The sequence below is a fragment of the Macrobrachium rosenbergii genome, chromosome 18, assembly GCF_040412425.1.
Source record: "Macrobrachium rosenbergii isolate ZJJX-2024 chromosome 18, ASM4041242v1, whole genome shotgun sequence".
Taxonomy (NCBI): Eukaryota; Metazoa; Arthropoda; class Malacostraca; order Decapoda; family Palaemonidae; genus Macrobrachium; species Macrobrachium rosenbergii.
The window spans coordinates 12,155,174-12,178,393 of record NC_089758.1 but is presented as its reverse complement, the minus strand read 5'-3'; the positions used below and the strand labels follow the sequence as shown (position 1 = coordinate 12,178,393).

At 38.2% G+C, this 23,220-nt stretch overlaps 1 protein-coding gene across 1 annotated transcript in view; it reads right to left on the bottom strand.

The window, feature by feature from the left end:
- LOC136847945 (uncharacterized) overlaps window positions 1–23,220 on the bottom strand; it is a 313,292-nt gene that overhangs the window by 134,762 nt on the left and 155,310 nt on the right. Inside the window, 17 exon segments of the mRNA XM_067119965.1 lie at window positions 1,960–2,151; window positions 2,424–2,524; window positions 2,667–3,338; window positions 3,465–5,474; window positions 5,673–6,611; window positions 6,926–8,101; window positions 8,229–8,744; window positions 8,964–9,194; window positions 11,874–12,008; window positions 12,465–12,587; window positions 15,198–15,435; window positions 16,021–16,154; window positions 16,519–16,638; window positions 19,346–19,738; window positions 20,237–20,366; window positions 20,838–20,972; window positions 21,240–21,355. Of these exon segments, the coding sequence (XP_066976066.1) occupies window positions 1,960–2,151; window positions 2,424–2,524; window positions 2,667–3,338; window positions 3,465–5,474; window positions 5,673–6,611; window positions 6,926–8,101; window positions 8,229–8,744; window positions 8,964–9,194; window positions 11,874–12,008; window positions 12,465–12,587; window positions 15,198–15,435; window positions 16,021–16,154; window positions 16,519–16,638; window positions 19,346–19,738; window positions 20,237–20,366; window positions 20,838–20,972; window positions 21,240–21,355 (7,361 nt within the window).

Sequence of the window (23,220 nt, the reverse complement as noted above, 5' to 3'; positions counted from 1 at the left end):
AGGCAGAAGACAGAGTGCATAAATAAAATGTTAACTCAGGTAGAGCTGTGTAGAGGGGGTCTGGGTATTTAACTGGGGAACCAATTGTTTAATATCAATATTGATTCCAGGACAGCATTAGTTGTTTGGCCTATGGCACAGAAATCATTTATATCAATGTATGTTTTACAATTTTTTGAGTGGTTTCTTATGCTAGAATGTTCAGGATTGGAGAGCCTACAGCCAGTACGGAAACTTAAACCCCAATGAGAGTTGATTCTGAACCTTCAGCAACCCCCTCGTGGATCCAACATATGCCCCAGAGTTACACTTAGGGCAAGTATACTTATCTACCAAGTTAGAGGTCAAAAGCGGTTTAATCGATCTTTTTATCTGAAAAAGGAACCAAAAAACGAAGTCTGTGAGAAGCAGTTATTCGTAAACTATTCAGAAAGGAAATATTTCAAGAAATCAGTTTCCTTTCTGAATATTTCACGAATAACCAAAGGAAACTAATTTCTTGAAATTAGTTTCCTTTCTGAGTATTTTACGAATAACTGCTCCTCACAGACTTTGTTTTTTTAAAGAGCTTCGTATGTTCCTTAAAAAACAATTCATTAATATCGCCAAACCTTGTACAGTACCAAAATGAGATTTTATGCAAAATCCTCTTTTTTACATGATGATTCTCTTCGAGAAAGGTTCGCACAAATTGTTCATAAGCATTATGGTGCCATTAATCTAAAATTAATCCCAAAAAATCCACTAACAATTGGTTCCTTTTTCAGGTACAAAGTTCGATTAAACCTGCTTTTGACCTCTAACGTGGTATATAAGTATACTTGCCCTAAGTGTAACTCCAATCCCGAACATTCTAGCATAAGAAATCACTCAAAGAATTGTAAAACACATATTGATAGAAATGATTTCTGTATCATAGTCCAAACAACTAATGCCATCCTGGAATCATTATTTATTAAACTACTGGTTCCCCAGTTAAATACCCAGATCTCCTCCACACAGGTCTACCCGAGTTAAATTTTTATTTATGCCTTCTTTGTATTAGGTTTGTTAGAGGCCTTTGGTCTTGCTTTTGTGTCTGCTTGTTTGTTTTTTTTATCTGGTATTCTGTGATGTATTTTATGAATTTTATTGATTTTTAGAGCAATTTTTAGGGTAATTTTATTCATTATTTAACAGATTCCCTGACGATGTGATAAATACAAAACGGAAATAGAGAATTATGCTGATTTTAGTACGTTTCCATGGTCCACCTTCGTGCTTATATGTATATGCGTGTATGTGTATGTGTATGTGTAATATATATATATATATATATATATATATATATATATATATATATATATATATATATATATATATATATACATATATATATACATACATATACATATACATATATATATATATATATATATATATATATATATATATATATATATATATATATATATATATACTATATATATATATATATATATATATATATATATACATACATATATATATACAGGCAGTTCCCGGTTAATGTCAGGGGTTCTGTTCCTACACCGCAGCGTAAGCCGTAAGACAGCATAAACTGAGACATCGTCGAAAATGGTAAGAAAACCTTACTTTTAATCCTTCAGTTGTCTTCAAAACAACATGACCTGCATTTTGATTGAGCTTTTCATCACAAAAACCTCCAAATTTTGACCATTCTGCCATTCTAAAGCCACGTTAAGTTCCAGTATTTGGTCGGACTGGCGACGTAAACCCAGAACATGCACTGTATCCCAGGAAATAATTTTTCATGAATGTGTTTGAAGAGCATCATAACCTCGGAATGACATAAGCCGAGTCCAATGTAATCTGGGGACTGCCTGTATATTATACACATATATATACACACACACATATGTATGTATATGTAAGTCTATGCATGAAAGAAACTGCTAAATATAACTGACAGTACAGTACCTGAGGACACTGGCATACTGCTTTATGGTCAACAGCTACACATTCAGCATTGCGGCCACAGAGGACAAGCCCATCACATACTGATTTGCACTCTGCCTGACCTACTGCATTTGATTGACATTGTTCAGCGATGTCGCAATCAGTATTCTGACGGCATTTCACTTCTGGCACACAAATGTTGTTCTGGCACACCTGCAAAATTAAATTTGTAGAGTGAACATGGACTTTGGGAAATATTATACTGTGTAATGATAAAATCAATATTATACTTGCTAAAGCTGTATAATACTGAGATGCAGCATGTATGAAATTCTAAAAGAGTAAAATTGGTGAAATCAACTACTGTAAATGTATTTGTACTAATAAAATTGTTGAAATCAAGTACTGTAAATGTATTTGTACTAAGATAAAGTATACAGTAATCTCAGATAAATGGAGAAAAAATTTAATGCAAAAATATTTACCTGAAGGTCTGGGCAATCTGCACTTGCTTTACATGTAGGGACACAAGATCCTTCAATACAAACTTGTCCTGGAAGGCAATCACGGCTACTACCACAAGCAGCTGTAAAAACACCAATGGCGTTACTGACTTTGCACCTTGCATTTATAACTCCTTTTATCATAACTAGCTATGTAATATATTTATGTTATAACAGACAAATACAGTAAAAGTATCATACTCAAAATCAAAATGAAGTACTTACGGACACAAATGCCTCCATTACACTGTTCTCCAGCAGGGCAGTCCGTTTCAACAATACATGCTAGAATGGATGTACAACCAAGATTGGGGTCTCCCGTGAAACCTGCTTGGCAGAAGCACTGATGAAGATGAGCTTTTGGGGTGCAAGCGGCATTCTTACCACAGACACCTGGGATTGAACAAGGATTGACACACTTGTTACTGATACAAGACTGATCTGCAGGGCAATCTGCGTGACCAATACACTGCAAAGGACTGCACTCAACATAAGGATTTCCTGTAGTACGTGGTGGGCAGGTACAGACAGCTTTATGTTGAGAAGACGAACACTGTGCACGTGGTCCACAAACTCCTGGTACTTCACAAGGGTTACGACACCGTGACTGGAGACAAGCTGCACTATCAGGACACTGATCATCACTAGTGCAGTCATCAGGATTTCGACATCCCGTAACAACTGGATCACCAACTTGACCAGTTGGACATACGCAAGAGTAACTTCCCAATGCATTACGGCAGAGTGCAGTGCGATGACAAGGGGTGTCTCGACACTCATCCATATCAATACAGCCACCATTTGAGTCTGTTTCAAATCCACGTTCACAGTAACATACAGCCTGATGTTCAACTGTTTGGCAGCGTCCAAAGCCACAGTTAACATTATCACAGGGATCTGGAAAGCAGAGAAAGTACAGTATTACCATTACAAGTAAATGTTTAATAATTTTTATATAATCAAATCAAAATATATATCACATAAATCTAGATTCTAGAGCATAAGGAGTTCCATATAACTTACTTATACACTTGTTGCTAAGAAGGTCACACTGCTTGTTTGTTGGGCAGTGTTCATTAACGATGCAATCTCCTCGCACACACCCAACAGAAAGGTCATTAGGATCTCCAAAGTGGCCTGGTTCACATTCACAAAGTGGCTTACGATTTGCTACTCTGCAGCGTGCATTGTTGCCGCAAACAGCAGATGCACAGGGATCAATGCATTTGAAAACCCCTTCTGCATTCTTCTCACATGATTGGTCTCCTTCACATGAAGCATCACTGTCACATTCATTAGGTTTAAGACACCCAGCACTACTGTATGGATCACCAACAGTACCTACTGGGCAGGTACATTTGTAAGAGCCAGGAACATTGATACAGGATGCAGTTGAGTGACAAGGGGCTTGCTGACATTCGTCAACATCAACACAGCCACTTGGACCTGGTAAGTATCCTTTAGCACACATACACTTTTTAGAAATACAGACTTCATTAAGAAGACAGTCTCCATTACTTCGACAGCCTGACACACACAAACCCTCAACACAAACTTCTCCTTGTAAGCAATTACCATCACCAAAGCAAACTTTGTGGCATGAGCCTCCAGAACAACTTTCTCCTTGAGCACACTGAGTATTCTGTTGGCAAACTGGTTTGCATTTACCAAAATCACAAGTGGTGCTAGGACCACATTCATCAATTGTAGTGCAAGGTGTTGGTATGCGAATGCAGCCTTGCTGTGGGGTAGGAGTTGGATTAAACCCTTCTGGACAAACACATTCTGTCAAGTATTCTCTGACACGACAAGCAGCATTAGGTCCACAAACATTTTTCCTGAGACATGGATCTTCACATCGGTTGTTAACACAAGCTTTATTTGTTGGACAATCTACGTTGCCACGGCAACCCAAAAGACATACTCCAGAGATGCAAGCCTGATTTTGTGGACACTGTGAAGATGAAACACATGGAGCTGTGCACATGTTATTATTGCAAATTTCACCCTGGGCACATTCAGCGTTGTCTCGGCAGACAGCTTTGCACTGGCCATCAAAGCAAACACCACCTTTACATTGAGCATCATTACTACAGAGTGTTGTCAGACGAACACATCCCCTTTCTGGAGTAGGATTAGGTTCAAAACCTGGAGGGCAGTTGCACACAGGTTTCCTGCTTACAATGTTACAAAGAGCATTGGGTCCACAAGCTCTGTCACATGGTGATGCACACCGCCCATTAATACATACGCTGTCTAACTGGCAGTCAGAATCCCCATTAGGACAAGTGCCCTCTGGATGACAGCCTGTGGTGTAAGGGTCACCAACCATTCCTGGAGGGCAGGTACACTGATGAGCACCACCAATAGGAGAGCATGTGGCAGATGCATGGCAAGGATTGGGACTGCAAAGATCTACAGCTGTACACAAAAGTTCAGCTGAAGGGTTTGGCTTGAAGCCTGGAGGACATTTACAGTTGTAACGATGATTCTCAGCAATGCAGATGGCATTTTCACCACAAGCATCATAGCAAACATCAAAACAAGTAAAGTCCAACCTGTTGCATGCTTTATCAGTGGGGCAATCTGTGTTAGTGATACATCCTACAGGTGAGCAACCTTTTACCGGATCATTTGGATCCCCTGCAAAAAGTCCAGGAGGGCACTGGCATTGTGCAGCGTGATTGTTTGCAACACAGACAGCTCCAGGACCACAGCGAGTTGTCTTGCACACAGCAACACATTTCTTAACATTGCCTTGGGTTTCACACCTGTGGGTTTCCAAACACTGAGCATCAGACTGACACTCATCAAGGGGTATGGGACGACAGCCAGATCGGTCATTAGGATTACCAGTGAAGCCTGGCTCACACTGACAAAAACCACGATGGTTAGCAGCAAAACATTTTGAATGCAAGGGGCAATTGAAGTCACTGCAAACATCAACACATTTTAGAACACCAAGTTGATCTGGTCGACATGCAGCAGTTTCAGCACATACAAAGTCAGAATCACAGTCTGGGAAAGCTGGCTCTGAAAAGAAATTTTTAAAAATTATCCTTGAATGAAAGACATATATCTTTCAAAACATTATTCTCAACAAAGATTTTTTCCAAGACCATGATAAAATTCACTCTTAAACTATTACCATGTTAGTGTAATCTGCAATAGAAATGAATAATGTATTCTGATATCTCAGTGATATTACCAAGAATCAAAATAATTACTTACTCTGACACTGGCTGGTTGATGGATTACGAAGATACCCTTCATCACAGCGGCAGAGTGGACGGCCTGCTTGTATGTAGCAAAGTTCATTTTGACCGCAGGAATGCGCAAAACATGGGTCAATACAAGCCTGGAGACCAAATTGGTCTACCTGACACACCTGTCCTTCGGGGCAATCCTTATTTGTAGAACAAACATTTTCTCGATCTTCTGGCTGACAACCTTTAACTGGATCATTAGGATTTCCTTTATAGTCCTCTTTACATAAGCAAGAGGAGCGGTGGTTTTGGCTGACACAAATGGCATTTGGTCCACATTCGAACTTATCACAAGCATCAACACAAAAACGTCTACCATTATGGGCAAAACAAATTTCATTGTCATCGCAATCAAAATTATTTTGGCAGTCAGATAACTGACAACCAACTGTGGGATCAGATGGGTTACCTGTAAAGCCAGATAAACATGTGCATTTACCATCATCACACACAGCATTAGGGCCACATATAACATTAGCACAGCTGCAGAGATCTGGATTTTCATCACAGGGATCAAATGATACTTCTTTTGGCATACACATTTGGAATGGATTTCCACTAAAGCCTTCTTGGCACCTACAGTCAAAACTTCCAGGTGTATTAAGGCACACAGCATTCATGCCACAGGCTGCTCCTATGCACTCATCAACATCAGTGCATTCCATGTAAGGATTTCCTCGGTATCCCACAGGACAGACACAATCTACACGGTTAACACCCTGCCTGCACTCTGCATTGGCACCACATGTAGTAGTAGTACAATCTGCCTTCTCATCTTCTTCTGATGCACAGGATTCATAAGGGTTACCACTGTACCCAGTGTTACATACACAAAGATTTGGCTGTCCATACTCACAGTGGGCATTCTTACCACAGCCAGGGGTGCACAGTGGTGGAGTAACAGCTATGGAAAAACATTTTAATAATGAATTAGAAACAATACAATAGGATTTAATGTAAGAGGAAATCAACTTCTCCAAAAATTATTACATTTTGAATATATTTAATCTAACAGACAACTCTATTTTAAGTTTAGCCTTCAAAAAGAATTATATATTCTCATATTTACAACTGAAATCTAGTAATGTACAGACAACTTGATATCTTCCTTTTTTTTGGAAAATTAAATATTTAATGCCAAATTGACTAACTCTCCAACAGCATTCAAGTAACTTCATAATGAAATGTTTCCCTGAATTAAATTAAATTAATACTTACGTGGAACACATAAAAGATCTGGATCTCCCAAGAAGAATGGTAGGCAAACACATTTGTTGGAGTTTTTATCACACTTGGCTCCTACACCACAGACAATGCCTTCACAACGCTCCTTACATCTTCCATTGACACAGACCTGGGGATCAGTGCATGGATTGGTTGCTGAACACTGGTCTGGTAGGCAAGAACCACCAGGAAAAGGATTACCATTGTAGCCATCCTCACATTTACAAGTAGGTCCATCTCGAGCAACGATGCAGTGGGAACTTGGTCCACACAGAAAACCTTCACACATTGAGATGCAGTCTCCATTAGGGCCTTCAGCATATCCAGGGTGGCAACGGCACCAAGCTGCATGATCTTCTGCTTCACAGTAGGCATTGGAACCACAAGGAAGGGAATCACATGGATTAACACATTCACCAGTGTCTGTGCATGCTAGATCTCCAGGGCAATGTTCATCTTTCAGGCAATTGTTGACAACTGTTCCAGAGCAGATACCAACAAATGGATCTCCTTGAGTGCCAGGAGGACATTCACATTTGTATGTTCCAATTTCATTTAGGCAAATAGCTCCCTGACCACAAGGGTTATCTCGGCATTCATCAATGTCAACACAACCAGCTAGCCCACTATCCCTAAAGCCTGGAAGGCACATGCACTCAGGAGGATCTGAAGGAGTGCACTTGCTGTTGATACCACATGAAAATGCTTCACATGGGCTCTTACACTTGTTATTGTCTTTATTATCTACGAAATATGGAGGTGGACAAACGCATTTTCCTGGTTGTACACATCTCTCATTTTCTCCACATTCTCCATTACTGGTACACTCACGTACAATACTGCTAGAACAACCGAATGTGTAAGGATCTCCTGAATGACCGGGTGGGCATTGACATTCATAACTTCCAACCTGGTTGTAGCATTCAGCCCCAACTCCACAAGCTGGGCGACCATCAGGACGTCGTATGGCACATTCATCTACATCTTTGCAAGATCCATCAGCCAATGTTGTATATCCAGCTGGACAAGCACAATAACTTAATCCTCCTTGGATTGTCACACATTCAGCCCCAGAAGGGCACTTATTGCCTAAGGAGCAATTAGCCAGTACGCAGTTTCCTTGTACTATACGATATGGTGGCAAGCAGGTGCACTCTAGTGTGTTACATTCTGAAAAGAAAACATAATTAACTCAACAATCTTCTTACAATCATACAGAAAAACTTAGATTAATGACAACTTTTAAACTTTCATACATAATCACAAACAAGAACCCAAAATTTTACTTAGTACTCACTTTCACAACTGCTGAATGGATTCCCAACAAAGCCAGGTGGGCACTGACAATCATAAGAGCCAGGCAAGTTTTTACAGATTGCGTTGAGGCCACAAGTTGGTTTTCCTCCTCTATTCTCTACACACTCATTGATGTCCCTACAAGGTTCTGTGTTCAGGTTTCTGGTGAAGCCTCGTTGGCAAACACAGACATTCTCCTTAACAGCATCATCTTCTACACATTGCTCTCCAGTAGGGCATGGCTGTGAAGGACCACATCCAGGGGACTTGACAGCCTTGCAACCTTCTCTGACAGGATCCCCCTCAAATCCTGAAGGACATTCACATCTGAATGTGCCTGGATCATTACGACAAACAGCACCCTTTCCACAAGGATTGTTGTTACACTCATTGACATCACTGCAGCCAAAGATACCATTTGGATCACCAGCGAACCCTTGGCCACATATACATTTTGGCATGCCATTAATCAGTTTGCATTCTGCATTTGGGCCGCAACGAACGTCTTCACAGGGATCTGTGACAAAAACATATACAGAATGTGCAAGATGAGAATCATGGCGTAATCACAGATAAAGAAAACATAATACTGTATACCAAAAAAAAAAAAAAATATATATATATGGGATACATGTGACAAATAATCCAAATATAAACACTTCAAAATTCCTATCAAATTTCTGCAGGTATTTGAGACTGAAAAAATTCCACATTTTGCACTCAAAATAGCACTTACGTCTACAGTCATCTCCGATATTGGGTTCAGGGCACATGCACTGGCTTGCAAGGCACAAAGCATTGCCGGGACAGTCATTGTCAACCTTACACTTCATGATTTGAAGACACTGAGTGAAAGGATCAGGATCAGCAACAGTGCCTGGAGGACACTGGCAGTCATAGGATCCTACAGTGTTCAAACAAACAGCTCCTACGCCACATGTTCCAGGCACTCGGCACTCGTCAATATCTGTATGTAATAAACACATTACAGTATTAAAAGAATTTTAAAAAGTAATAAAAGGTCACTTTTCTTTTTATCTATTGTCTGTCATCAAAGGATGATACCAAGTATCAATGAAAATACAAGGCTTGTCGCAACTGACATAAACAAACGCACAAAATGCAAGACAAGGTGGTTTTCTGAATCTTAAAAACTCACTGTTAAATATGCTACATCTATCTACTTGATCAGTCGTAAGAAGCAAACAAATGGTAAACAAAGAATACTTATAAAATATAACTTTCCTTAATTCTACGTGGGCTTGGCCTAGTGCATGCTAAAAAAGAGAGTTCGAAATACAAATAGTGTTCGTAATAATGTATTACTGATGGTAACCTCAATTAAAAATTAATTTCAAACTTGCCATGCTATTACAGAAATTTTTTACACTGTATAAAAAAAGAGAATAGTTACAAGAATTGTGAAAATAATTAATTATACTGATCCCTTCTTCCAGAAAATGGTTTCATCTTCATGAAATCAACTTCCTCCTTGGGGTTTCTTAATAGAGATTTTCTAAGTTAAATTCATGGGCTAATCCAATGAACATTACAGTAATACACAAAAAATCATGGAGACTAAGACGAAGCAAATTTCAGATACAGCAATCAAGAACACATTCACTGAAAGACAACCTTTACTACACACCACGATAGGTTTTCTTCCAATCAAATCAAGGAGAAATGAATCATTAGTGCAACTGTATCAGAAATAACAGACTGCAGTCCTGTGAGACATCTCAAAACATCACAAGCGCACCCACTGCTTCTTAACATCTGGAAGTTTTCTCCAATAAGGAAAGATTCTTCAGAACACAAATTAGGACACAGAATTCAGGTGGTTCAAACTGAAGGACTGATCATAAAAAATCCGTATTGATGACTCTTGAATTAAAGATGACACTTACTTAAAGGTTGACAGGAATCAATGATGGCATTGTAATCAAGGGTGGTACTACAGAAAAGAGCACAGCAACAGATGAGATTTATCAAGGAAGCAACAGCAACATATGCAATTACAAAAGTACAGGTATTCGGTCCTGAAAACTTATTGTGATTATTTACTAACCACATTCGACCTCCGGATCTCCCTTGAGAGGCTCAGGGCAGGTACACGTGTAATTCCCCTGGATGTTGGTACACTTGGCATTCTTCCCACAGGGGAACGGGTGCCCGAGGCACTCGTTCACATCTGTACATGCAAAGCAAGTCACAAAAAAAGGTTTATGGGTTAGTTAATATAAGTGAGCATTAATAATGGATTAGTAAGCACAGATGAAAATGTTAGTAAAATACAAAAGCATTCGCGATGGGGTTAGTTTAATCAGCAAGATTATGATTAGATTTCTTCTTGAATCAGGTTGCAGAGTTCGATCAAAACTTAATTTGTGTCATGTTAATGGTTATGCAAATATTACTAATAGTGACAGGATCATAAATGTTAACTTGTTCGTCTAAAATGCACTACAACAGGCAAAGACACGACATCACTACAGTGATACCAGAGAACAGCATTTCTAAGTACCATGCACTGAGGGTGTCTCATTACTTACCTTGTCCAGTTTTGGCAGGAAGAGAAAATAGTTTTTTACATTTCGTGAAGAATACCCAACGATCATACACAGTTTTGTATATATCACAGAAGAGATGTTATTTTATTGAAAGCCACAATTCACTACAATTACAAACACGAAATAATCAGACTAAAAGACCAAATCATCGACTTTCTAAAACAAAGTAATGTATATTACATGCAATCAAGATCGTGCAAAGGCGAGAAAAATGACTGGTAAATTAGCAATCTTCGGCAACTTCGATTAGAATGATCCCAACACACACGAAAAACCGAAGAGAAAAACTGGACATGAACAGAATTTTTCTACAGTGTTATTCTATCGTCTTTTCCTCTCTCTGAGTGATTAAACAAAATCCCTACAGCACTGCGACTTCTGAAAGAGCCATAGAACAGACCGGCAGATTAGGTTATAACGAAGATCCTAATTGCATGATGACCTCGTTGTGATTTAATGGACTACTGTGTATTTACATTAAACAGATATACTGTATGTATATATATATATATGTGTGTTATATATATATATACACATATATATATGTGTATATACACACACACACACATCTATATATATATATATATATATATATATTATATATATATATATATATATATATATATATATATATATATATATATATATATATATATATATATATATATATATATATATATATATATACACAGCCTTTGTTACTGTACAAAAGGGACCGCAGAGACCCAGAGACCAAGAGAGTAAAATACTGAACCTCTTGCTTTGCAAAGGTAAACACAAACATCGTTGTACACTAAAATCTATTCAATCATTAAACACCGCGGTGTTTAACCCAATGGATAAAATGTTCTGTAGGTCTAACCAATAGCTGTGGAACACGCAGCCTACTTTGCTGCACCTCTCCTTCGCGAAGCCGAATGGATGCCAACAACACCTTACACTTAAACCTGCTCATTCTCCGTATACCTTGATGTTAAAACATGCAAGTGTTCTGAACAGTACCCGTAGGTTTAATTTCTGACAGCTGAATGCCCCAGCAGAAGGAAATTAAAGCTAAGGCTGAAATCATTACATACCCAAGCACTTGCTGTAAGCGTTTCCTGAGAAACCAGGAGGGCAGACGCAGGTGAAAGAGCCTGGGGTGTTGGTGCAAATGGCTTTGTCACCACACTGTCCAGAAGGAAGACCTCCTGCTTTGCACTCGTCAACATCTGGTGGGGGGGGGAAGAGAACAATGGTATGAGAAGAATGTTGATATGATCTTTTAACTAAAATATACGGATTTTCTTCTGCCAAGCGCTAGTTATAAATAAAGGTAACATTTTTTTTATTTCCCTGAAATCGCTAAAGACAATGGCTATGCTTAAACATACCATCAGAAAACAAAAGATAAGTCTTAAAATTTCACGCTTCTACTACGGAATGATTAGCATGACTTTTTTTTCTATTGTAAAGCTGAATGAACAGACCATCAATGCTCTTAATACTCCTGAATGAAAAGGCCAAACATGAAGAAAGACAGAAAAAGAGAGTTCAAACCACTACAGAAATAATAAGTTGTCAGAACCCTGAGAAAATAGAGAAAAGAGAAACTGAACACGAGGGCAAAAGGAACTAATGCTAACCATCTCTCTTTATACGAAGCAGAGTAAAACCAATCAACTCACCGACACAGCCAGCTGTGATGTCCATGGGATTATAAGTCCATCCTGGGTCGCAGACGCACATAGCCTCCACTCCATCGGGTTGGCAGGTGGCATGGGGACCGCACTGCACGCCTTCGCAGGGTGCTGAGATGACCGAAACGGTTACAGTCAAGAAAGGTGAACCATTTAAGAAGTAAGCAGCAAAAGAATATGGCCGACATGATGAATTAAAGGTGTTTATGGTAAATGAAAAGAAATGTTAATCATACAAGTGTAAGTAATGAAAACAAGTCAATTCAGTAAAATGAATAGCGTGTATATATATATATATATATATATATATATATATATATATATATATATATATATATATATATATATATATATATATATATATATATATATATATATATATATATATATATATATATACACACATACATATACACACACACATTATATTTTATGGAGAAAGCCAGTAAAGAAGGAAATCTTATGGGTTTTCAATGTCAATGATTTAATGATTCGAAGAATGCTGGATTACATGCTATTATTATTGCACCGTTTATGAAAGCAAGCAAACTTCTACTCTATCATAAAAATCTGAATAAATGAGAGATGTGAGACATGCATAGGAAGTGACACAATTTACATGGATTTATGTTAATATAATGTTATACGATATTTCATTAAACTGATTTTTCCGTCATTCTGAAATAAAATTGTACACGTATAATTTGGTAAGTAGCAGAAGACATTACATTCAGCCGTTGTTATTTAAAGTAATTTTTGATGAATATATTTACAAGGGTCAATAGGTAAACGAATTTAGCAGTTGTTAGTAATAGAAATATTAGGTTATAATACAGGCATGAAACAACAGGCAAAAACATTCAGTAGTTTTTAGTGAAAGATGAAACAATGAACTGCCGATGAAGCAGCACTGAACAAACATAACAACAACAGCCGTTAGTAGTAGAAGTATTAGAAATCTACAGCTATGTTAAATCACTATGGTTAGTATAGACTCACGCATGCACTTTTGCTTGGGGTCGCCATGCATCGGGTAGGGGCATTCGCAAGCGAAGGAGCCAAAGGTATTGACGCACTTGGCCGATTCCCCACACGGGAACGGGGCTGATTTGCACTCGTCCGTATCTGCATCAATAACCAACACTCATGGGATGTCACTTGTTATTCGTGAGTCTTGGGCAAAATGCATCTAACCATCCAGCCATCTTTTAGACTTCTACTAAAAGGACTCGATTTCAAAATGTTAGTTGAAGCCTCACAATCATAACAGCCTCCACGAATGCCAAAGCCAATGCCGTAACGCATCAGAATACAGTTTTTTTTTTATTTACATATTTCAGTTTCACTGATAAACAGTGAAACGCTGGATCTTTGAGAGAAAGAATATTATAAAATCCAACATCGAAATTTTCTGTTAAATGTATACAACAAATCTATGCAACTAAACAAGATATTTTCTTTAAATGCGAGAATCGTTACGTATTGGGTGTGACATTCCTGTTAAAAGGCTGAAAAAATTCTATAAACGTTAGTAATCTAAAACCTGACAGAAGCATTTTAGCCGAAACATCAAGTGGGTATATGAATAACAAGATATATATATATATATATATATATATATATATATATATATATATATATATATATATATATATATATATATCACAGGAATTAAGCTACAACTGTCGTTTAATATCAAATTCACTCAACCTCGGAATAACATACACCGAAGGGGAATTTATAAGTGATAAGCGATCCGTCACCAGGAGGACTCGAACCACCGAATGGTTGGGGGACCGACGACTTTTCAGTGACGCTACACAATCGGTTGTCAAGAGAGGTGCAAACTGATACCGACTCTGTCGTACATATCCCTGTCGAATTCAGGTTTTTGTACTCTGGGCCGATGTCAACCCGCCTCCAACATGGCAGCCGATTGGTACGTTTGAAAGAAGTAGCTATTTATGAAATTTTGTTACGTATACATCGTGGCAAAAAAATATCACGGTGTATGTGACATACATATACATATATATATAGTGTATATATATTGTGTTTGTTTAATATTAACTTTTACGACAAGCCCACTGTATACTATCCACATACCACGATTAGAATAATTTATATCTTGGTTTCCACTAAGAACTGTCTGCATAAGGCAAAGTAATCTGTTAGTTGCGTTAATATTCACAAGCAGGAACTAAAAAGAAGCAACATGTCATGCACTCGATTAATATGTAACAATAAAAATCATGATACCAATTAGGAGCGAAATTCATACCAAACGTCATTCATGTTGAACGAAAGCACAGCTTTTTATTGCATGCAAAAAGGTAACACCACTAAAGCTAAAACAATCACTGCTCAGCAAAATGGTTCTTAGTTACAATCAGAAGCTAATGCGTTCATATATATATATATATATATATATATATATATATATATATATATATATATATATATATATATATATATATATATATATATATATATATATATATATATATATATATATATATATATACACACACACACACACACACACACACACACACACACACACAAACATTCTTAATTCTTTCTCGCCTCTAAAATGTTAATTTAGATCTTGACAAATCAAAAACAAAAATACTATAAAAGACAAACTTACAAAAATTGTTTTTCTCTCTCTCTCTCTCTCTCTCATTGTGTCTCGTTCATGATCTTCATCAGTCACTGTACCTTTACATGGAGTTTCAGGAGGGCTCCCGATGAAGCCAGAGTTGCAAGAGCACTGGTAACTTCCAGGGATGTTGCGGCACTGGGCACTGGGGCCGCAAGGGGAGTCCCGGCACTCATCAACGTCACGGCACTCGGCCAGAACGGCTTCGAAGCCAGCCCGACAGAAGCACTGGTTGTTGAGACACTCGGCGTTGTTCACGCAGTCGAAGTTCGACTTGCACGAGATGGTCACCTTTGTCTGTCGATTGGAGAGGGGAAGAGCACCGTTAATTCTACACAATCGAAGAGAAGTAAAATCTGCGCCGAAGTTTCTTCGGCGCAATCGAGTTTTCTGTGCAGCCGCTACAGCGTATAATCAAGGCCACCGAAAATAGATCTATCTTTCGGTGGTCTCGGTATAATGCTGTATGAGCCGCGATCCATGAAACTTTAACCACGGGCCGGTGGTGGCCTATCCTATATCGTTGCCAGAAGCACGATTATATCTAACTTGAACTTTAAATAAAAAAAAATAAGAACTACTGAGGCTAGAGGGCTGCAATTTGGTATGTTTGATGATTGGGAGGTGGATGATCAACATACCAATTTGCAGCCCTCTAGCCTCAGTACTGGTTTTTAAGATCTGCGGGCGCATAGAAAAAAGTCCGGACGGACAGACAAAGCCGGAACAATAGTTTTCTTTTACAGAAAACTAAAAACGATCTAAAATGGGAAGCGGAGGGCAAAATTAATTTACTATAAATGAATATATAAAAAAATGAATCAAGTTCGAGGTAAAAGATGAACTAAATTAATGTAAAGTGATTTCTAAAGAAGTCCTTACCTGTTCACAAGCCACGTCAGGAGTTGGTTTAGGGGCGAACCCATCCAGGCACACGCAGTTATAGCCAGGTTCAGTATTCTGGCAGACGGCATTGATGCCACAAGGACGGTTCAAGACTGTGCACTCGTCAATATCTAATGAGGAAAACATATTCATGATGAATACTCGGCTTAGATATTGCTAAAATTAAACACTTGTCTTAAAATAATGCTACTACTTTAACTACGCCTATTGATACTACAGTACTATTAACAATATTTAGATCGAGGCAATGCTCAGTCTTGATCTAGCAGCCACTACTAATACTACGATTAATATAACATTTAGATTAACCATTTTTAACAGATGAAAGCTAATTTTCATGTAGATACTAAAGCACAAATGCAGAGGTATAGATAAATAATGACTGTTGAGCCTCCACTTACTGAGAAAAGCCATTCCAATAAAAATGATTTCAGACCACTGTACCAAAACTAGCACGAGCACACGAATACTAACCGACACAGCCAGTGTAGGGATCCCCCGTGTAAGCTTCTCGGCACTGACAGGAATAGCTGCCAACGCTGTCGATGCAGACGGCATTGGCACCGCACGGGTTTGTCAGGCACTCGTCGACATCTGAGGAACCACACAATAGGATTAGCAAGGGATCTCCAGGTGAATTGTCCCACGGAAACAGAAGGAGGGTTTTGGTGCGCAGATCAGGATGTGTGGGATTGGCAATAAGAAAAATAATAACAGCCTTCTTGAACAACTGGAAATCTCGTAAAATTAATAGTAGTAATAACAGTAATTCTTAAACGCCTGGAGGACTTACTTTTTGAGCATGCAATGTGGGAAAGGTCTGATTAAAAGTTAGGGAAATAAATTTACAAAAAAATGAATTTTGTAACCGACTTTCACTTAAAATACGTTTAAAGTTTCATAATTAAGATATTTTAGGCACATTAGTAACCAAAATCAGTATATGACAAATAATTATTTACGGTGATTTATGCATTAATCTAACTTAGTATTTTGAGTGATGCAGATGTTAATACTTGGCGTTAGGTGAGTCAAACAATGTTGGCTGAATAGGAGTAGATATAAATTTATATACCACCGGGACAATATCTTACTAATAATGCATGTGTGTACATATATATACACACTATGCAGACATATATAAGGAGGATAGAACATCTAAAACAGAGATGACTCATAAGAAACACGAACTGAAGTTAAGGACGAGACATAAATGCAGAAACGTGAACGAACAGCGTTAGAGAAGCAACTCCAAATATGGAGTACAGTAAACCTCGATACAAAATACTACAGCCTGAAGATTCTACGATTCAGCGACTACATCAGTAGCTACAGCACTATGAAGCAAGAGCGGACTATTAAGACAGTTTATACTTACAAAAACACTACGAGTACTTCACTACAGGGAAAGCGCTTTGTTATAGTGATACAACTCACTACAACACAGGAAGACCTTCACTACAGCACTATTGCTTTTCTAAAGCTAAGGAACTTCACTACAGAGCAAGTCCTCTATTTAGCACTACTGCACTATCAAGCACGTGGTAAATTAAAATGGTCTAGGGTTCGTGTTGGCATATGGGTTTTGCATTTGTTTGAAATGACATATAAAACACGTTATCGGCTATGCAAAATACGTGAATTACATTTACAAGGGCCACCTGAACCGTTCTAGACCACCAGAAATATATATGTTTATATATAAAATACTGAGTAGAAGACCAAGATCCACGTTTCATTTCTGTGGATCTCGTGGGGGCAATCTTAAACCCAGAAACAATACGGAGGTGAAAAAGTATTGTTACAAAACAATAAATCAGAAGAAAAATTAGGAAGGTACCAGCAGTTCACAGAGTTTGAACAGCATGTGAAAGGGGAACATGCTAGCGATCATAAATCGCCGTTCACAACACATTAACATCTGTTTGGGGTCCTTTTTTGTATTTTTTTTAAAGAGGTACACATAATCGGAGTCCTTCACGTCATTTTTTAACATAACCATTTATCCTCGGAGTTCTTTTAGTAGCCGAGAGTCTTGTTTGTGAGTTTTTTTTTAAACAAAGAAATACATGCTCGGAGTCCTTTTTGGAATTGCTGTAAGAGGATCCTATTCTCGGATTACTTTTTGTAGTTTTTTTCAGCAAATGAGCAAGCGCCAGGAGCCTTTTTTGTCAAGTTTTGAAAGAAGAACACATGCTTGGAGTAAAATTTTTGTCCTGTAATTCTGTATCAGAACAAATTCTTGGCGTTCTCTTTGAGATCAGGTTAATGATATGAATTCTCTCAAGCATGAAAGTAAAACATTAACTCGAATAAAAATTATTTTTGTTTACCATAAGCTTTCCCCACAGGAAAAACTCCATGTCACTTCGTCAAACGGGCATTATTCTCTCTCTCTCTCTCTCTCTCTCTCTCTCTCTCTCTCTCTCTCTCTCTCTCTCTCTCTCTCTCTCTCTCTCTCTCTCTCAATTGTTACTTAATCATTTCTAGGAAAATATAGTACAAAATCAATATAGTTAAAACCAAGGATGAAGATCTATACACATTCTCAAGACCTTTGATGAAACAAAGGATAAGAAAACGAAGAATGAATGAAACTGGAGACACAAATCAAGCAGAATAATAAATGAAAATAAGAAATAAATTTGATATAGCTTCTCAAGAAATATGTCGTCTCTGCTCATAATTAAAAGGCTTCCGTCCTACTTAAATTTTCAATTGTCTCAGTATGGAAGAATAAACATTAAGAAGCGAGATTCACATTAAGTACTTTGTCTAATTCCAATAATTCTTTATGTTTATGACCACAGATTTTAAAGCTCAGTAAACCAACAAGTTTTTCCTTAATCAAAAGTACGTTACTGAAACAAATTATCGTCTGCTGTCAGAGGTCCACTAGGTCAAAGCTTTCAGATAGATCCTTTTTGGCAGCCTAGGGTATTTCATCTGGGTGTACAGATTGAGTCTTTTCTGTCTATAAAATGACACAATCTAAATACCCACTGCACTCCCGAAATGAAAGGAAGCTTTGCAGGAATCCCATCATGGAAAAAGTAGATATCAAAATGAAGTAACGACACACGTTATTAAACAAAATCATTGAAGGAGGTGATGATGTCATCAAGTCTAGTCAGGTCATCATAAAAAGTGACAGCTTATCACTCTTGAAGAAGGAAGGCTCATCGCACAGGGCTATTCAGAGATGAAACTGGAGTCCGAAGATTGAGGCAGATGGAATGAAAAAGTGGGAAGCGTAAGATTCTGCTTCCATTATTTGACAGAACTGGTTCGCTCTACTAACTGCTGCAGGATTCGTCGCCATCCCCTTCAAAGCCCCTGGGGCAGAAGCACTTGAAGGACCCTGGGACATTCATGCACTTGGCATTCTCGCCACAGGCCGTGGTCAACCCACACTCGTTGATGTCAGAGCAATCCTTCAAGGGGTCGCCGGTAAACCCAGGACCGCAGCGGCACTCGAACGACCCAGGGGTATTGATGCAAGTGGCCGAGGTGCCACAGGGGAACGTCCAGTTGCTGGCTTCGAAAAACTCGGGCAAGAGGGTGTTCATGATGCCCTCGATCTTATCGGAGATGTCAAACATGAAGGAGGTTGTGGTTTCCACTTCATTTTGCGTCGCATCCTCATCCTCATCCTCTTCTCTCACGGTCGACGGATCAACGCATTCGTTTATGTCTTTGTGGGGGTTAGTGGTCAACTCGTATTAGTTCACTCTTCGTGTACTAAAGCTATATTACAGCTAAATGCAACATCAGTGTAATCTATAATGAATGTTATGGTGAATAATCCTAAAACACCTTTGGTTTGATCTAATATTAAAGGCACTGGAATTAGTTCTAGTAAGTAAATTATATACCTCAATTATAACCCTACTTCACGCTGCAAATAATACCTGTATTAGTCCAATAAAATGTATCCCGATTAAGCATTTGTCCAATAAATATCTAGTGATATTAGTTGATGTTACCAAAAATGAACCATAAATACAACATGGCCTTGAAAAGCGAGTGTTACGGATCCATACTTCAATTAGCTAGCAGAAAAGACAGTGATTATATATATATAATATATATAAATATAATGAAAATTTCGCTTAGCTTTCGAATGAAGCCTGGATCCGGATCTAATACTCCCTAGAACCTGCAAAACGGCGAGTTCCGTTCTTCTTCTTACCTTTGCATGCACCATACATATTGTAAGGATCTCCAATGAATCCAGGTGGGCATGCACAGGTGAAATTGTTAGCGCCATCAGCACAGATGGCGTTCGCAGCACAGGGATTGGACGCACATTCGTTAATATCCTAGAACGAGAAAGTCACATAATTAATGAAAGTATTTGTAGCGAATGAAAACTAATTCAAACTGCTTGAAAAGCTGAAAAACATAAAATATAAATGCTAGATTACTCAATACAAAACCTTCTAAATTCTAATTATGGCTTAATGGCGTATGAGGTATTATCTGTATCACATAAGAACAATATAAAAATTTAATTCTTACTTTAATGAAAGGGTTCGTTAATAAGTGGTTGGTAAAGATATGATTTGTAAAAAGTAAAGAAAACACATACTTCAAAACGTAAGATGGTTTTACTTTAAGAAAAGGAAAAATACTATATTCCACAATAAAGGAAAATTTGGAAATGTTTGATGTGCAAATGATTAGAGAAAGCCAGCAAATAACTGCTTTTGATCTACTCAATCTCGCACCTACGTACAAGCCCTAGGGACTTCCCACAGGCCCTAAGGAAGTATAAAACAAAGTCCTCTTACCTGGCATCCAGATCGAGAGTAGGGATCGCCTTCGTATCCTTGCGGACATTCGCAATCATGGCCTCCTTCGCGGTTCTGACATTTGGCGAAAGGTCCGCAGGTATCCGCACGCTGGCACTCGTCCAGATCAGCACACTGGGCGGCAGAGAGAGGCATCATGTTAGATTTCATAAATACTATTAGTTCTGTTCATTACTGTAGCTAAGGCTACTATGTTGTCACACACTTAAACAGGAATAATCCTTTTGTAATAAAGTAATTTTGTCATGGCGGAAAAATTCGAATGAACTAAGCAGACTTTAGTTGCTGAATTTACATGACTAACGTCAACAATAAAGTGAAGCCAAGCACATCTTTAAACGATGCAAGAAGAAGAAGATACGAGTATATAGGATCACTTACTCCATCGTATGGATTGCCGACGTATCCTTCCGGACATGTACAAGTGTAGTTACCACGGTAGTTGTTACAGATGGCGTTTGCTCCGCAAGCATTGGGATTGGCACATTCATCAACGTCTGTGTAAAAGAAGAAGAAAAAATATTAACATACCAAGAATGTCTGAAATTATTCGTCGATGCCTGTTCGGGAAAAGAAAGTTGATCTAAACACAGAGGGTATATCTGAAAGTATGTGTGATACACAACATGCTCTCTCTCTCTCTCTCTCTCTCTCTCTCTCTCTCTCTCTCTCAATATATATATATATATATATATATATATATATATATATATATATATATATATATATATATATATATATATTATGAAAAGGGCAAAGAACTAAAAGAGATTGCCAAGAAAAGAATAAGGAATGACTAGATGAAAATAATATGGAATGTTCGCTTGGAGAGAGAGAGAGAGAGAGAGAGAGAGAGAGAGAGAGAGAGAGAGAGAGAGAGAGAGAGAGAGAGAGAGAGAGAGAGAGAATCCTGCAAACATCTCTGTATCGCTCCTAGCTTTCAAAAGATGTGATACTCATGTAAATATAATTTATTTGTTGATTTCATTCAATTTCGAGTTGATTTCAGCGGCACACAAGCTGTAATTTCAGGCGACTACTGTCACCATGCTGATTCACGGAGTCATCTAATTTGAAAAAAATTATTAACGTGTCCGATAAAAAATGACTTAAGAGACCAAAATAGCAATTTCAGATTTCAATAACCTATAACCTAGGTTTCACTTGCCTGACTGAGTAATAACGCCAAGCTCTCTTCTGTTTTTTTTTACTTGTCCCATGAAACGCATACATCTGGACACTTCATACTATCGCTAGAACGATTGCAATAAGAGAGATCCCATTACATATGGAAAGCGTTGGGGCACTTGCAAAATGAAATCCCGAGAGAAGGAGGAGGAGGCAGCACTGAAAAGCGAGGTCAAAGGTCGCGTGATGAAATAACCTCAGACTCATCTTCGTGTCGAAGTGACATTACATCAACAAGCATCAACTGCTTTCAAAATTGATATACAACTATTATATATATTTATCTGTTTATGTATCCATCTATCTTTCTGTTGCCCTCTATTACCTCTACCGGCTAATACCTCAATGATTACAAGCGGTACCACATGAAACACTTTTTCCTGCCTCGTTTAGCATCCGGCAGCCAAACTTTGTTCAGAGTAACCGGAGTTTTCCTTTAGCAGTAGACAACTGAAGCTGCAGGCATTCATTTTAGTAGTATCATGAGGGAACGAAAATTCGCGTCTTCAAATGCGCCACTATTATCGGCTGCATTTTGCAAAGCCTAGCAGCAAGATGATAAAAGATATAAGATACGCACTCCAGAAACATTTCTGATATTAAAAAAAAAAAAAAAAAATCTTTTCCCTCGTTATTCCAGTAAGGTAAGAAAAATCTGAAATGCAAATCCTTCGGAGTAAAGCACCTTCGCATGAGCGCAAAGCCAAATCATCAAGAGGGGGGTGAAAGAGAGACAAATAGCGATCATAACTGTGAGGGAATGCCATCCGACTGCTGGTGACGTCAGATGATGTGCCAAGTATGACTTTGTAGGAAGTGCGTGGCCCCTTTACCCATCATGAATGCCATGACCTTTCGATGACCCCTTGCCAAAGGCTCTCTCATTCACTCTCGACTGTCACTGCCATCCTGTTGCTTCAGAGGATGCGATTTTTTCTCTCTCTTTCTTTTCATACATGCATACATACGACATACGCATACATGCACACGTAAGCATAAAAATATTTGAGTGTGCGTGTGTATATAATGAGTCTATCTACTTTTCATTAAATATATCTATGCATGCGCATACACCTCCCTGTATCTGTCTATCAATCTATCTATCCGTCTATCTCAGAAAACTTTACATTAATTACTATAACGCCCTACGCAATATGTATTATTTTGTAGCATT